The 15,885-nt window shown below is 41.9% G+C and overlaps 1 protein-coding gene across 15 annotated transcripts in view; it reads left to right on the top strand.

The window, feature by feature from the left end:
* The window catches only part of DENND1A (DENN domain containing 1A), a 509,324-nt gene that overhangs the window by 335,099 nt on the left and 158,340 nt on the right, over positions 1-15,885 (top strand). For all 15 annotated transcript variants that reach the window (XM_038549421.1, XM_038549408.1, XM_038549417.1 and 12 more), the window contains one exon: positions 14,831-14,956. In XM_038549421.1, the coding sequence (XP_038405349.1) occupies positions 14,831-14,956 (126 nt within the window). The remainder of the gene's footprint in view (positions 1-14,830; positions 14,957-15,885) is intronic.

A 15,885-nucleotide genomic window follows, 5' to 3' on the forward strand; every position in this document is an offset into this window, starting at 1 on the left:
GACAGCCCAATGAAAGAGAAGCAAAAGATTGAAGAGACACTTAACAGTAAAAGATATTCAAATGGCCAGTGAACACATGAAAACATGCTCCTTAAAGGAAAAGATTAATACCACAGTGAGTATACCACCCTATACCCGGTGGTGTGACCAAAATAAAATAACTGCATTTCTTATGAATAATTATCTTAAATATATGTTTACTATTTAAGAATGTATTTCACTCCTGAATATTCACCCAAGAAAATTAAAACTTAAATGCACAAAAATACACACATATAAATGTTGCTGATCACCAAAAACTGGAAGCAACCCAAGTGTCCTTTGACTGGTGAATGAATAAACAGCATGGATTAATCTGAAATATCTTACACTGAGAGAGAAGCCAGACATAAGAGAATATACTATATGATTTTTTTTTAATTTATTTATTTATTCATGAGAGACACAGAGAGAGAGAGGCAGAGACACAGGCAGAGGGAGAAGCAGGCTCCATGCAGGGAGCCCCACGTGGGACTCGATCCCGGGACTCCAAGATCACGCCCTGGGCCAAAGGCAGGTGCTAAACCGCTGAGCCACCCTGATTTTATTTATATAAAGTTCTAGAAGAGAGAAAGCTGGTCTTTAGTGGATGAAAGCAGATCAGTGGTTGCCTTGGGCTGGGATGGAGAAGGCAGGGACTGACAAGGGCACCAAGGAACATTCTGGGGTGAAGAAAGCATTGCTTCTTTATTGTGCTGGTGGTTACATGGGTGTCGTACATTTGTCAGAACTTCTCAAATTGTGTTTTGTATGACTTAAGTTAGTTCTTAAAAAGAAGAGGACTTGGAATTGAATTTTTAAAAGGAGCCTCCAATATCGAGTAACTTTCAGAATAGCAGTGTTGATTTTCATGTGATTTATGAACATGGGTAAAGGTAAATTTGGACGTAGGGTGATACTAGGTACCTAGACAGTTTGGTCTCAACTTCCCTAATCTTATTCAGTTATCTTTTTCTACCTTTAAAAAAAAAAAACAAAAAAACAGATGGACAAGGTTAATGCCGTTGTATTTTGTTGGGTTCCCTGAGACTTACAGATGTACCATTTTTTACTTACGATATTGTCTTGTTCCCCAGCTGTGGATTCTGGAGGGGAAATGTTGCAATAGTCCATCTCTTACTGATCTCCATGCCTGTTTACAGACTTCATGTTTATCTCAAGGTCACGTGGTTGCAGAGAACAAAAACATAATGTCCCCTTCTTCCCAGCCATTTAACTAAGCACTCTTTACCTGTTTCCTAAGTTTTAAATAACATCTCTTGTTCCTTCAAGAGTATTAAGTGTAGGGGCATCTGGGTGGCTCAGGTGATTAAGCCTCTTACTCTTGATTTCAGCTCAGATCATGATCTCAGGGTCACAAGGTCCAGCCCTGCATTAGGCTCTGTACTGGGCATAGAGGCCTGCTTAAGATTCTTTCTCCCCCACTCCCTCTGCCCCCCCCCCAAAAAAATAAGTAATAAAAATGATAAATGAATTATTTTTAAAGAAAAAAGAGTATTAAGTGTGAGCTGCTTAGCTAGTACATAGTTTGTAGGGCTTTTAAAAAGCTTGATAAAAGGGACCTCAAACACTTCCAGTGATGTGGACATACCACGCTTTATTACTAGGGAACAAGATTTCCCATGGCTCCATGAGAGCCCTTTTTAATATTCTTTGGCCTGGAATTTGTAGGCTTTTGTGTATGCACATAGATGTGGAAGCCTATGTCTACTGTCTACTTACTCTTTGCTTTTTTTTTTTTTTTTTTTTTACTTCATGCTTTGTATAGCCTGAATGGTGCTCTTTTCACTTTCTTATATGAAGATATATGTAATGGGCCATTAAAATGTATTCTTTTGTGACCTAGTAACTTGACTTCAAAGATTTTTTTTTTTTTTTTCTGGCAAATACTTCTAAATGGAGAAAGCCACCTAACCAAATAGCATTGTTGTTAGGTTAACTGAAGTTGGAAGCATTCTTAAGATCCAAAATCAGGGGGAATAATTAAGGTAATCTATCCCATTGCTATTCAGTGGAGTGATGATTCGGTGGATGATGGTTATGAAGATTGTGGGCAACACAGGAAATGCTAAAGATAATGATTTAGTGAAAAAAGCAGAATATTAAGTGCTATATCCGCTGTGAGAACAATGAAAAATAGCCAGATACACAGAAGTATAATATCGTTAAAACATCTTCCAAATTGCCAACAGTAGTATATGAAGATAGTAAAGTTATGTGTTAGCATTTTTTTCTCATATTTTCCAAATTTTCTCTAATATGACTATTAAGAGTTTATGATGGAAAAAAAATCATCTTTCCTCCTCTCATCTGAAGCACTGGAATGTTTTGGCTCTGGGCTTCATGGTTTGTATGTCTTCAGGTGTCTCTCTGTCACCAGCCATCCATCCCTTATACCTTTAAGTAATTGTCCGTAGGTCTCTATTCTGGATTGGCCACTCTCCATGACAGTGTCACGACTTGTAAATTTCATGCTGAGAGAGAAGGAGCATCGTGATCCAGTGGGCCTTGCCCCGACTGTGTGTGTATGATTTGTCAACAATCAAGTACTTTATGGGAGTTTATGGGACTTCATTAAAGATGCTGAAGCAGGAGCACTGTGGGACATCAGAAGAGACCTCAGCAATAAACCGCAACTCCAAGCTTTGGAATGCAGTAAATGTTTAAGAGACTTCCTTCCTTTCATTACTGAATTTTACTTTACTTTTATACCAGTAAAGAGTTGTGTTTTATTGGTTGAAATTTCTTGATTCCGTTTCCCCAGGTCTGTTTAAAAGCTACATTTTATCTTTGAGGATGTTTGGCTCATGGTAGAGGAAGTGCTGCCAGCGAATTCAATTAACTGGCAGAGCTCACAGATATTGTACACGGATTTCTTTTTCTTCTTTTTCACAACTGCTACATAAACACAGCTGGGTTTAATATTTGTCGTAACAAAGATTTAACTTGAATCATTTTACTCTGGGTAATTAATGCTTGGAATCTCGGCTACTTTTCGTTCGTCCGCTTGTAATCTTCTGCATTTCTTTACTCCTGCTATATCTAGATAATGAAGTGTGCTGCTCTAGGTCTTTGCCCTGCCTTAAAACTGCTTAATATTTGGCCGTTCCCACTAGAGAGCAGATGCTTTTCTTTGCAAGAATTGAATTTCTGTCAGCTCTTTTATGCATCATGTGTTTGGAACTGTAAGTGGATCAAGTTGTTCATCACAGCAGGGACACTGTGAAACACATCTATTATACACACTTCCCACCACCCCCCCTTCCTGTTTTTTTTTTTTTCCTCCCCCAAGGAGGTGGAGATGCCCAGATCCCGTTAGGAGATATCTCGCTCTGTGTGGACGTATCCATGTGATCCACCATGGATCCGGCCTGGCTACATCCCTAAGCATGGAAATCTATATCCATTCAGCCCAGGATTGTTGCTGAGACAAATCCCGCTTTTATCTTTGTAAACACCACGCACTTCATTAACTCCCAAATACACACCGAGTTTAGGTCACTAAATAAACCCACCAGGCTTAGCATAGTGAGTGACATTTCAGTAATTGATGCCCTAGAAAATGTTAATTGTGAGTCCATTATTCTTTTTTATGCTACAATAATGGCTAGGGTGGTTTTGGCTTTGGAGTTGAGTTGTGTGGAAGAATAGTCACCATCTATTAGGCTCCTACTATGTGCCAGGCACTGTGCTAGAGGCTTTGAAAATTTTGACATTTAATCTACATAACAATTCTGAAACAAACGTCAAGAGTGGTGGTACTTTACCTCGTTTTATAGATGAAGAGATTAAGTAACTTGCCTAGAGGCCTCCAGCAAATAGCCTGCATCTGAGGCAGAATTTGAACCCAGACTAAATCAGCATGCATTTGGGGGTTGTACCTTCATGTTCAGGGTTTGCTAGACATACCTTCATTTGCTGGCCAGTCAATACACTGATTCATTACACATGTATGTTCCATGCTGCCATTGCTCCATTTAAGCTTCCCCATTCCAGGTGAAGTCTTGGGCCAGTTGGCTATTACCAACACCTTTGTATCCAGCTAAATCTGAACTGCTGGTGCTATTTGGAGTTATTCATTTAGTTTCGCTTTTTCTATCAGAACTTAGTGTGAATATAATCCGACTTCCCCAAGCAACCCACCATGTTCTTACAGTTTTCATTTTGCAAGTTTTGGTCCCTAGATTTAGCTTTGAGCCTGATGGCTAAAAATTCCAAATCTGAGTAGTTTAGTTTGTCAACAGTGCTTTGAAAAGCAGGAGTCTTGATAATATGCTCATCTTTTAGAACTCAGATAGTGGTGCTGAGGGCAGAAGTGCATTTTGGTGCATTTTTAATAGATATCATTCAATTTGCAGGATATCTTAATAGATATCATTATTCTATTAATGGGCTACGCACATGTCTGACTGAAATACTGCCAATCTATAGAATTAATTGTAGGTAAATAGTTAAATAGATAAGTGACTTTCGCCCATGAAGAACATCATTAATCTCTTGACAAACATTTTTAGTTACCATTAACTTTAGTCTTTCTGCGTATACTTTTCATTAGAACCAGGTATTAGTGTCTTGATTCATTAGAAATAGACCAACCCCTTTTATTTTTGATTTGCAGTCCGTTTTGTTGCTGAAAGATGTTGGCATTAAAAAAAAAATTGGCAGGGGATATGTTGTAAAAAAAAAATATATATATAACTTCCCTTTTGCAAGAGCATATCTGTTTTTTCAAAGGTAACTTACATTTGTATTTTGTGCCTTGTGTTTGCAAGAGAATGGTTCTTGGTTTATTCATGTTGACAACTGAAAAGCCTTAGACCTAATTAAAAGAATTTCCACAAGCACCTTTACTGAACCATTTCATTACGCGGCACTGCACAGATTGCATTGTGAAACATGGTGATAGTTTAAATCTGACCTTTAAACCTAAACTGCCAGAAGTATGGGGGAGAAAACCCTTCTTTGAAAATACTCCCCAGATATATATATATATATATATATATATATATATATACATATATATATATATATATATATATACACACACACATATATATATATAGGCATACATGTGTGCACATATTTGGTTAGAAATAATCCTTTTATTGAATGACCACCTAATAACATAAATATACATTTATTCTGAGCTCAGATCTTGCTTGTAGCTTCCTTTAGCTTTGGCAGGATTTTCAACTGCTTTAATTGTGTGTGTGTGTGTGTGTGTGTGTGTGTGTGTGTGTGTGTGTATGTGTGTGTGTTTGGTGTTTTAAAGCTAAATTGTTTTATAGGGAAAACAAAGACAATTTCACTTCCTCTGGGGGGAAAAAAAAGCATTTGGAGAAAAAAGGAGTATTATGAATAGGTAGAAAAACACAAAAGTTGTTGCTGCTGTGTTTCAGCTTTTAAAATGCCGAGGGACTTGGATTCAATCTGTGGGGAGGGGCTGGAGTGCTCTAGTGTATGCAAGACTCCTCCTGAGCTTTGTTTGGCAGATAGTGGAAATGGGCCTTTTTATTTTAAAAATTGTACTTTTTTACCCCAAGAATGTCATCGTAAGGACTTGATAGTTTGTCCAACATGCTCAACAAAGCCATTATAGCATATAGTGAAGTAGCCATTCACATAATGAAAATTGATCCTTTTGTCTAACAAAAGCTGCTTAGATTGTAAGGCTTGCCTCTAACTTTCTGACTTAATGCTCGAACAGTGAGATGTCAGGAGAGACAGAGAGAGCAGAAACCTGGGCCCCTGGGGTCACAGCCAGCTCAGAACTCCACATAACTAGCACAGTCCCCACTCCCCCATGGAGAATGGGATCTTTGAGGGGAAAATGGGATGCAGAAGAAGCAATTAAAGCCAACTGAGGTCAAGGTACAGCCATGTTCTCGAGAAAGAAACAGAAAAGCAAGGAATGAAAGGAAGCAATAATGGAGATATATTAAGTTTGGGAAGAAATAAACCAGTATCAAGGATAAATCTAATTTGCTGGTTTTAAGAAATCCTGGCAGCAATGAGAATCTGTGAAATAGCACAGACTTTGGAGTAAGATAGACTTGGGCTTGACTTTGGCCTCTGCCCTTTGCTGTTCTTGCTATGTGACATGGGGCTGAGGCTCACTTTTCTCCTCCATATAGCAGTGATAACCATGCCGAGTTCTGAAATATTAATACAATGCTGGATATGAAAACACCTGCCATGGCATTTGGTACAAGTAGGGGGCTTGATAAATACTAATTCATCTTCCTTTCTCCTAGTGAATTCCTGGTTTTCCCAGAAACTATTACTGTGAAAGACAGCGGGGTGGATTGCCTTTACAAATGAAGATTTTTTTGCTTCAAATTTGAGGCAAGAACTAAGGCATTGATAGATACACTGCCATTTTGCATTGCCAGTGTGAAGGTAGCAGAGGGCACCAATGTGTACGTGTCCCTAAAAATGGGAAAACAAGGCAATAGTTGCTTCTTCCCTTTCTAGACCCAGACATTGCCCAGGATATCTTATAACAAAGCCTTGATACCTAGTTTATTCCAGAAAGGAAGAATCAATTTGCCTTGGTCCTTATAGGCCGCTTTTAAAGGGGGAAAGAAAGTGTGATTCTTTTGCCTCCTCCCAGCTGTGCTGGGTGTCTGGTCAAAACAAAAAATCTTATAACTTCATTTCTGACACTGAACCATTAATGCAAGAAGTGGGGCACCCTCACAGGCTAACTTGAGTCAGACTTTTAAAAGAACTGTCTCCTTGATATGTTTCGCCAGCACTGAGGAGGGTCATGGCTCCTGCCTTCCTAGGACATACAGTCTAATAGAAAGACATTTAGAGAATTGTTGCAACATGCACCGTTACACATTACTGTACGTCTCTGAAGGAAAGGTACAAGGAGAAAATATAACAGGGAACCTTGGTCTTTTCTGAGGGGTAGGACCCAGGAAGTGATTATATTTGAGCCAGGACCTGAAGAGTAAGTAGTCGTTGTCTAGTATGGTAGCCCCTATTCACATGTAACTATTTAAATTTTAATTGATTAAAATGGAATAAAATAAAAAATTCAGTTCCTCAGTCACACTTGGTACGTTTCCAGTGCTCACTTGCAACTGTCACAGCGGACAACATGGGAGATAAATAATCGGCAGAAAAGCCTATTGGACAGCACTGGATTGTGGACAAAGGGGTGATGATGCTGGAAGTGCTCCAGAGGAGTAGGCCTACCAAAGGTCTTGGGGTGCAAAAAAGGCCAGTATGACACCATGGAGGGGATGCAGAGCCTCAAATCTGAAAGAAGTCGAGGTCAATCACTCTGAGCCTTGCAGGCCAAGCTAGGAATGTAGTCGTTATCATCCAAGCAGTGGGGAGGCTGCAGAAAGTGAAAGTATCTCTACAGGGTTCATGCTTGATATATGGCATTTTAGATTTTTAGTGCATATGTAAATATATATGATTTTTAAATGATTCATGCAGTGTATATATTGCTCAGCAACTTGCATTTTTCCCCCATCTGACAGTATTTTGTGGACATCTTTTCCTGTCAGAGATGGATAGGTGAATAGTGGACCATCTTTATCTCCACCTTCACCCCTACCCACCACAAGTTGCAGCTAAGTAATAAAGAACCCTGTCTTTATTGAACACATAGTTTATCTTCATTCTAGTTGAGGGGGAAAGATATGTAAATACTGGTTATTACAAAAGATAAAGTAAGTCTAAGATGGTGATATATACCATTTGAGAGCTCCTTTTGAAGTAGTTACAGGCTACCTTGTGGCTGGTCTAGGGGACCCTGACTATAAGCTCTCCTGCACTGGGTCCTGGTCCTCTGTGACTGTTGCCAGCACATTTGCAGCATGGGGCCTGCAAAGATGAGGTATCAATGGAAGGAACAAGCTAATGTGCCCTGAGAAAGAGCTATCTGTTCTGACAGAGGGCACCACAGAAAGAGGCTTTTTTTTTTTTTTTTTTTTTTAATAGAAGGATTTTGTTCAAGAATAGGGTAAAGAACATTCCAGGCTTTTAGGGATGGTTTGGAGGCCTCCGAAACTCAGTAGAAGACAATGTTGGAGATGGAGCTTGAGCTGAGCCTGTAGAAGGCCTCGGATACGTGCTAAGAAATTTGGACTTTTCGTGTCAGCACTATGGAGCCACTGAACATTTTAGTGGACTAGAGTGGTAGAATGCAGCCTCTTGTTTTAGAAAGACAAGTTCGTGCAGAAGGTGGATTAGACCAGGATAAAAATAGAAGAGCCACCAGTGAAAAGATGGCTGCAGTAGTCTAGGAAAAAGAGGAAACATGAACATCAAAGAATCAAGACAGTCCACTGCCTCCACTGGCATCCATCTTACATGTGTTGTGTTTAACCCTAACAGCGAACGTTATGTTGCAGACACTTCATTTTACAGCAAAGGAAACGGAAGCTCAAAAAGGTTAAGGCAGGAGGGCCAGGTTTCCAATCCTAGATTCAGGTGATTCAGTCTCTGAGGAGCACCTGGGGACAGAAGCAGGTGAAGTCAAGAGATCTGCGGGGTAGAGCATTCAGGAAGCAGGTAAAGCAGGAACATGGAGTGAGGAATATGGCTTTTTGTCATTATACATGTTACGACGTTTGCAGTGTTAAGACTGGGCTGGTTGTCCACTTTCACCAAGAGGTTTGTGTTCCTTGCAATTTTGGTTGCATCTAAGTGGTGGCTTCCTGCAGAAGCAGAATGGATGAGAATCAGCCCCACCCACCCCACCCCATCCAGGCCTTCCCAGCAGAGACTAGATTCTAATTATCAATTACTGAAGAATGGGATTCTAGACTTTCCTCCCAAGCAGAGAAGCTCAGCCACTGGAAATGCCTCTCTCAGAATATCAAAACACTCACTCTTCTGTTCTTTCATTTAGCCCCAAGTGCTAAATGGTTACACCAGCCAAAGCCCTTCTGGCCCTTCTGGGAACTCAGTCTAGCGGGAGATGTGGTAGCTGTAGCAGCTCACCAAAGATTCACCTAAGCAATCCAAGGGGCCCCAATAGAGTGTCATTAGCCCTGCCTTAGGGGTCAGGGAAGGCTTGGCAGAGGAGGGGACATCTGAATTCCCTCTTTCCCTTAACCCAAAGTAATCTTTAATTTGACTATCAAGGAATAAGACCTCATTTAATTCTTTATTATAAAAGGAACATATGCTTTTTAGTGAAGGATAGTCAAAACTATCAAAAGTGCATAAAATAGTGAAAGCATCCCTGCATGGTTAAAGTTTGATACATGACATTTTAGATTTTTACTGCGTATATAAACATACATACATACATATATATATGTATTTATATATATAAATTTTTAAATGATTCATGCTGTATACCGCTGTAACTTGCATTTTTCCTCCCACTTGGCAATATTTTGTGGACATCTTTTCATGTCAGTTCAAGTACTGTGAGATAACTTTTTGGCAGCTATGTAATATTTCATTGTGAAGATGTGGTATAGTTTACTTATTTGGCCCCCATTGATGGGCACTTAGATGGTCTCTTGAAGGGTGAATAGATCTTTACAATAGAACAGGAAGGAACAAGAGACAATGCTGTGTGAGGTGTCAGCATGTGTACGAGCTGGAGAGTAGTGTATGCTTCTAAATAGTAATTCACTATCCGTCCAAAATATGTGAAGTGGGCTGAGAGAAGTGAGACCAGTTGAGTGGAACATCACTGATTGCTCTGAGAAATTGGATGTTTTTCTGCAGGTAGTGATGGCGGGTGGGGGGGAGGCGGGGGGGGGGGGGGGAAGCATTGAAGCATTTTGATGAAGGGATTGAATTGACCAGATTCATATGTTTCTGAGATTACTAGGACAACTATCAGTGGGTGGCATTGAGGGGACACTGAAAACCGAGAGCCCATCTGGGAAGTTACTCTACCAATCTGGGCCAGAAAAGAGGGATGGAGCTGCTGAGAGGAGAGGGCGCATTTGGAACATATTTGGGTGGTGCTGATAAGATGCGGAGAATGGTGGTGGGTAGGGAAGGAGGATTATGGAGTCTGACATCTGAATCTGGCCTAGGAGATGAGCTGGGTGACCCTGCAGTGACCAAGGGGGACACAGTGGAGGGGGGTGGTAGTGTTCAAGAGAGGCTGGTACGTTCAATGTAGTATCCTCTTGCCTTTGTTTTCTGCCTTCCTCCTGATACCTCATTAAAAGAGGAAGCCATCCTCATCAGCATTTCCATTGCCCCCAGATTATACCTAATGAACCCCAGTGTTAATGATTTGACCAGAACCCCCCACAAGTACTCCTTGGCAAGTTGAGTTTTAGATGTATGACTGTGGGTTATTTTAAGCCTCTGATTTTCATCCCTCACTTTTATTTAAAGGACAAAATGCTATCACCAGTTATCAGATGTACATATACTTGAAGTTTCAAAGTTTGAAGCACTGACAAAAGCTTCTCCGTGTTGCAGGGTGAGGAGAGGTCTTCAGAAGTCTTGGCCTAAGTGGTCGCAGGGACATCAAGAGCCCAGGACCCCTTGGCTGGTTTCAGACCAGCTGGAGCAGGCAGGAAGGCACACATTCATATTTGCTCAGTTACAATCAGCAACGACTTCTTTGTGTAAAATGATAATGAGGCCATTAGGAGAGGCTCACCTGAAGTGCAGCGTTGTGAATCCAAGGTAATTAAACACCTCCCGAATGAAAGGGAAAGGCCAGGGAAGGTTAAGTGAGGAATAATCTGCAGCACAGGTGGCCCAAGGCCTTTGAGGAACTAGAAGAGTGACAGTGGCTTGCACCATTTCAAAGGATGGAAATGTCACCCTAGTCCCTGGGAGAGGCAAGATTTCTATTATGGGGAGGGTGGGAAGTGGGCAATATTTTTAATATTTTAATAAAGCATGGTTTGTTTGGTTTTTTTTCACATTGCTATTTCCAGTTGAAAGCCCAGGGCAGAGTCTGCCTGGGTGCTGAGTGGCCTGCCTTGCTCTTCATGGGCTCTCCCCCTGTGGCACTGGGCCTGATGTGTCCCAGGAGAGGGAAGTCACAAACAGTGGGCTCTTGACACCCAGGTGCTGGGACATCCTCAAAACTGCTTCCAAAGGAAAATGTTTTTTCTTGGCCCACCTCTGAGCACAGACACGGTAGCCACCCCCTCTTTGCCTATTCCCATCACTTCTGACTTACCCAGAGAAGGACATCAGCCCTAGCCCTGCCATCACTCAATTCCCTGCTCAAGCATACAGCACACCCCATTAGCCACAGCACAGGACTTTTTCCCCTGCTACTCAGTAAACACTTAGTGGTGACTTACTGGGTGCCAGGCACTGTGCTCCATGACTTCATGTATCCTTTAAGCTTATCTTTATAAGCTCTGGCAACAGAGGATTTTCACCACTCAGTTTCTGGCCTCGGAGTCTCTGTTGTCCCCCACATGAAAGTTTCTACATGAATGTTCAAAGCAGCATTATTCATAACACCCAAAATGTGGAAACAACCCAGATGCCCATCAACTAGATAAATATGGAGGGTAAATACACTGTGGTCTAACCCTATACAGTGGAATATTGTTCAGCTATGAAAAGGAATGAAGTGTACTGATAAGTACCACAACATGGAGTCACCTTGTTTATAATGAGCATTACACTGAGCGAAAGAAGCCAGTCACAAAAGACCTCTCACTGTATGATTCCATTTATAGGAAATGTCCAAATAGGTAAATCGCTAGAGACAGAAGATGGAAGGGTTCAGGAGGAGGGGAGGAAGATTGGTGGGGAATGAGAAGTAACTGACAATAAGATGGGTTTCCTTTGGGGGTGATTAAAATATTTAGGGATTAAATATAGTGATAGTCTACAAACTATCATTAGTCTGTCATCATACTAAAAACCACTAAACTATATACTTCAAATGAGTGAATTTTATGGTATGTAAAATATCTTAATAAGCTACTAAAAAATCCGCGAGGGTGGAACACCTGGGTGGCTCAGCAGTTGGGTGTCTGCCTTAGGCTCAAGGCATGATCCTGGGGTCCTGGGATTGAGTCCCGCATCAAGCTTCCTGTAGGGAGCTTGCTTCTCCCTCTGCCTCTGTCTCTGTCTTTCTCTCTTTCTCTCTTTGTGTCTAAATAAAATAAATAAATAAATAAATAAATAAATAAATAAATAAATAAATAAATAAAATCCTTAAGGTGCCTGGGTGGACAAGTCAGTTAAGTAGCTGCTTTTGGCTCAGGTCCTGATCTTGGGATTCTGGGATGGAGCCCTGTGTTGGGCTCCTCGCTCACAGGGGAGTCTACTTCTTCCTCTCCCTCTGCCCCTCCTCCTTGCTCGTGCTCTCTCTCTCTCTCTCTCTCTCTCTAAGAAATAAATAAAATCTTAAAAAAATAAAAATCCCTTATCAGAAGCTTGTTAATAAGAAATAACATCCATGGAGCACTTTCCTTTTTTAAGATATATTTATTTGAGAGAGATAGAGCACACCTGGGAGCAGGGGGAGGGGCAGAGGGAGAGATTCTGTAAGCAGACTTCCTGCTGCGTGCAGAGCCTGATGTGGGACTCACTCTCATGGCTCATGAGATCATGACCTGAGCTCAAACCAAGAGTCAGACACTCAACAGACTGAGCCACCCAGGTGCCCCCATTGGAACATTTCCTAAAGTCTATATGATCTATCTCAAACCAGTGATCCTTAATATTTTTAGGCTCCCAGGTACTTTTAGGGATCTGAGGAACACTAGGTGACTCATGATCCACCTGAATCTCATTTTTCTAGTTTATCCTTAAATAATGTCAGGCCATCAGATAATCTTTTTTTTTTTTTTTTTTAAAGATTCTATTCACTTATTCATGAGAAACACAGAGAGGCATAGACATAGGCAGAAGGAGAAGCAGGCTCCACGCAGGGAGCTCGATGTGGGACTCAATCCCAGCACTCCAGGATCACGCCCTGAACCAAAGGCAGATGCTCAACCACTAAGCCACCCGGGTGCTCCTGTCAGATAATCTTATATTGCCCATAATAGATTCCTGAAATGTGTTCTTGATATGTCACCTGCATGTTTAAAAACAGTCAGTAGGTTTACATTTCCCTCAAAACGAAGGGAAAAAACTCCTTAGGGTCCTCCTGGCACTTCTGACTCCTGCGTTTTCCTCTAGCCTGGTTCAAGCCATGTTCTCCCTCATTTTCTCCACTGGAGCCACAGTCCTTTCTATTCTCCAGACTCCTCACCACAGGCTTTTTTCTGTGTACTCAGAGCACTGTTCCCTCTTGGCCAAGTTTGACGTCAGCTCCTCCTCCAGATTTCCCTTCAAGGCCGATGCCCTCCAGGAATCCTTCTTTGATCTCCTCAGCGAGCTCTGGGGCTCGTCAGGGTGGCGACATCATCCGTGGATTGGTGTATCCCTCACTGGAATGTAAACTTCCTGTGGACAGGACCTGTGTCTTCTTTTGCTCACTGTTGTATCACCATTGACTCAAAGCTACCCCGTTGCCAAGTTCCAGGGGTATTTTTCACATGGAACAAACACAGGGTGAATGGTGTGCCTGGAAGTTGTGCAGTGCAGCGTCTTGAGATGAATGAAAAGCATGTTAGAAGCAGACCAGGAGGCTTGGTGTTGTCTCCAACATTGAGGGCAAGAGCCATCATGTGACACATGAGGATTTCCCACATTGAGGATTCATAGGAAAAAATCTCTCTCAGTTCTCATGTTCAGGAAAACTTGTTTTCATTTGTGCAGGTGGTTGGTTTGTACTACATGGACCTGAAGAATCTCACAACTTGGGTTTCTCTTTTTGCTTTGACCACTAGAAGGCTCATAAGTCAAATTTACAAGCCAGCTCTAGCCACCATGTAAGACCTTCTAGCTTACATTTATACACTAAATATTTCTGGCTTCTTGTCCTAGTGCCATGGCTTTTCTTGCCTATTTTTCTAAGTCTCTTGAGTATATATATCTATTAGCTGCCACTATTCCTCTAGAGTATGAAGTGTATGATAATATATATTATGTGTATATTTACTTTATATATTTTTAATGTGTATATAATTTATAATACAATAAATATATGTCACAGATATTTAATAATTGTATATCTTGAGTATCGGGTGTGAGGTATATATGTTATAAATAAGCCATTCATTTCTATTATTTGTAAGCAATTCAAAGAGAGTAGAATTGGAAGTAAAACAATTTGTGTCTTTTGGGCTCAGATTATAAAGCTTTTAGTTTAGGGGCGCCTGGGTGGCTCAGTCTGTTAAGCATCTGCCTTCAACTCCGGTCATGATCCCAGGGTCCTGGGGTCGAGCCCTACATGTGAGCTTCCTGCTCAGCTGGGTGTCTGCTTCTGCCCCTCCACCCACTTGTGTGCACTATCTCCTTGCTCTTCCTCTGTCTCTCTCTCACTCTCAAATAAATAAATAAAATCTTTAAAAACATATAAGACTTTCAGTTCATATTCCAGTTGGCCACCACTTGGGTTTGTTTCTAGGCATATAATCCAACCTCTCTGAGACTATTTCACTCTCATAAGACAGGAACACTGATCCCGTCCTTGCAAGAATGTGGAAATAATTAAATTAGAAAATGTATGTGAACACACGTACCTGGCACATTGAAACTAAAGGAAAGTAGCTTTGTTTTTGTTCTTACTTGATACACTCTAAGAGAAGCAATGTTCTCTTCAGTTTCAGAAACCTGCCCTAATACTGAGTACAATTTTCTTCTCTAGGAGCTGGAACTAGAATCCTCCCAGGGAATTTCTAGAGTTCTGTATGGATTGGGCTTAGCCAGCCATCCTCCCACCCTGCCCTGAACCTGTGTCCTTTCTCTCTGTTGCCAGATCTCTTCCCTGAAGAACCGGCTAAAGAAAGTCTCCACAACAACTGGCGATGGTGTGGCCAGGGCCTTCCTCAAGGCGCAGGCTGCTTTCTTTGGCAGCTACCGAGACGCTCTGAAAATTGAGCCGGTGAGTAGCTTCTTGGCATTTACAAATCTGCGTTTGGTCATGGCTGAGAAACTTACCTCTGGGGTCACAGGAAACCAGCTCTCCATCTGGTTGTTGAGTTCACCCAAAAGGGGTCATGCGCCCATGTCATGAGGGACCAGGGTGGGGGGTGCCTTCCCGTTGCCCTTCCTCTTAGCATGAGGGATCCATGCTGCTATGTGTGAAGCACTCACTGCTCCTGTGAATGTTAAGACAGTGCCCAGACCTCTCACACACCTGCTCTTACTGAGGATCCTTTCTACTTGACAAATGGAGAAACTGAGGCTTGGACATGACTTGTTGACCAGTGGAGGAGCTGAACAGTCTCAAAGCCAGTGCTTTCCATCTGTGCCTCAACTATCTGTTCCTATAGAGGGGCCTCTACTCCACACTTAAGAAAGCAGCTCAGCTTGGGGTTTCACTTCTTAGAGGCTCCCAAAGAGCTCTTGGTCAATTGGCTATGTAGTGCACCGTGAACCAGGGAATAATGTTATCCACCTCCATGGCCCTTCACCTTTACTGAGATTCAGTAGCCTCATCCATTCCCCTGGCTGTCCCATGAGGCGGGAAGTTATTGTGAAGATCCAAAGATACTGGGTCCACCCTAAAATCAAAGAAAGTACCAACTCTCCCAGCTTCCGTGAGAAGTCTGTTGGCTCAGGTGAGAAGCTTTTGTCTGATAGCCCTCTGCTCAACCTACTCCTAGCCTCTTGGCCACAGAGGTTGGAGAAATTGGCTTGGAGACCTGGGTCACTGTGTATAGGGAGGAACACTGGAGGGCAACCCTCCTGACAGCCCTTTCGTCTTAGGAACACAAAGCTCGCTTTCCTTCATCCTGAGCTGGTGGGTGATGGCAGCTACATCCAGCCTGGTCTGGGTAGGTATAAGGACCCAGGATAGGTTGCACTACC

The sequence above is a fragment of the Canis lupus genome, chromosome 9 (genome assembly GCF_011100685.1).
Source record: "Canis lupus familiaris isolate Mischka breed German Shepherd chromosome 9, alternate assembly UU_Cfam_GSD_1.0, whole genome shotgun sequence".
Taxonomy (NCBI): Eukaryota; Metazoa; Chordata; class Mammalia; order Carnivora; family Canidae; genus Canis; species Canis lupus.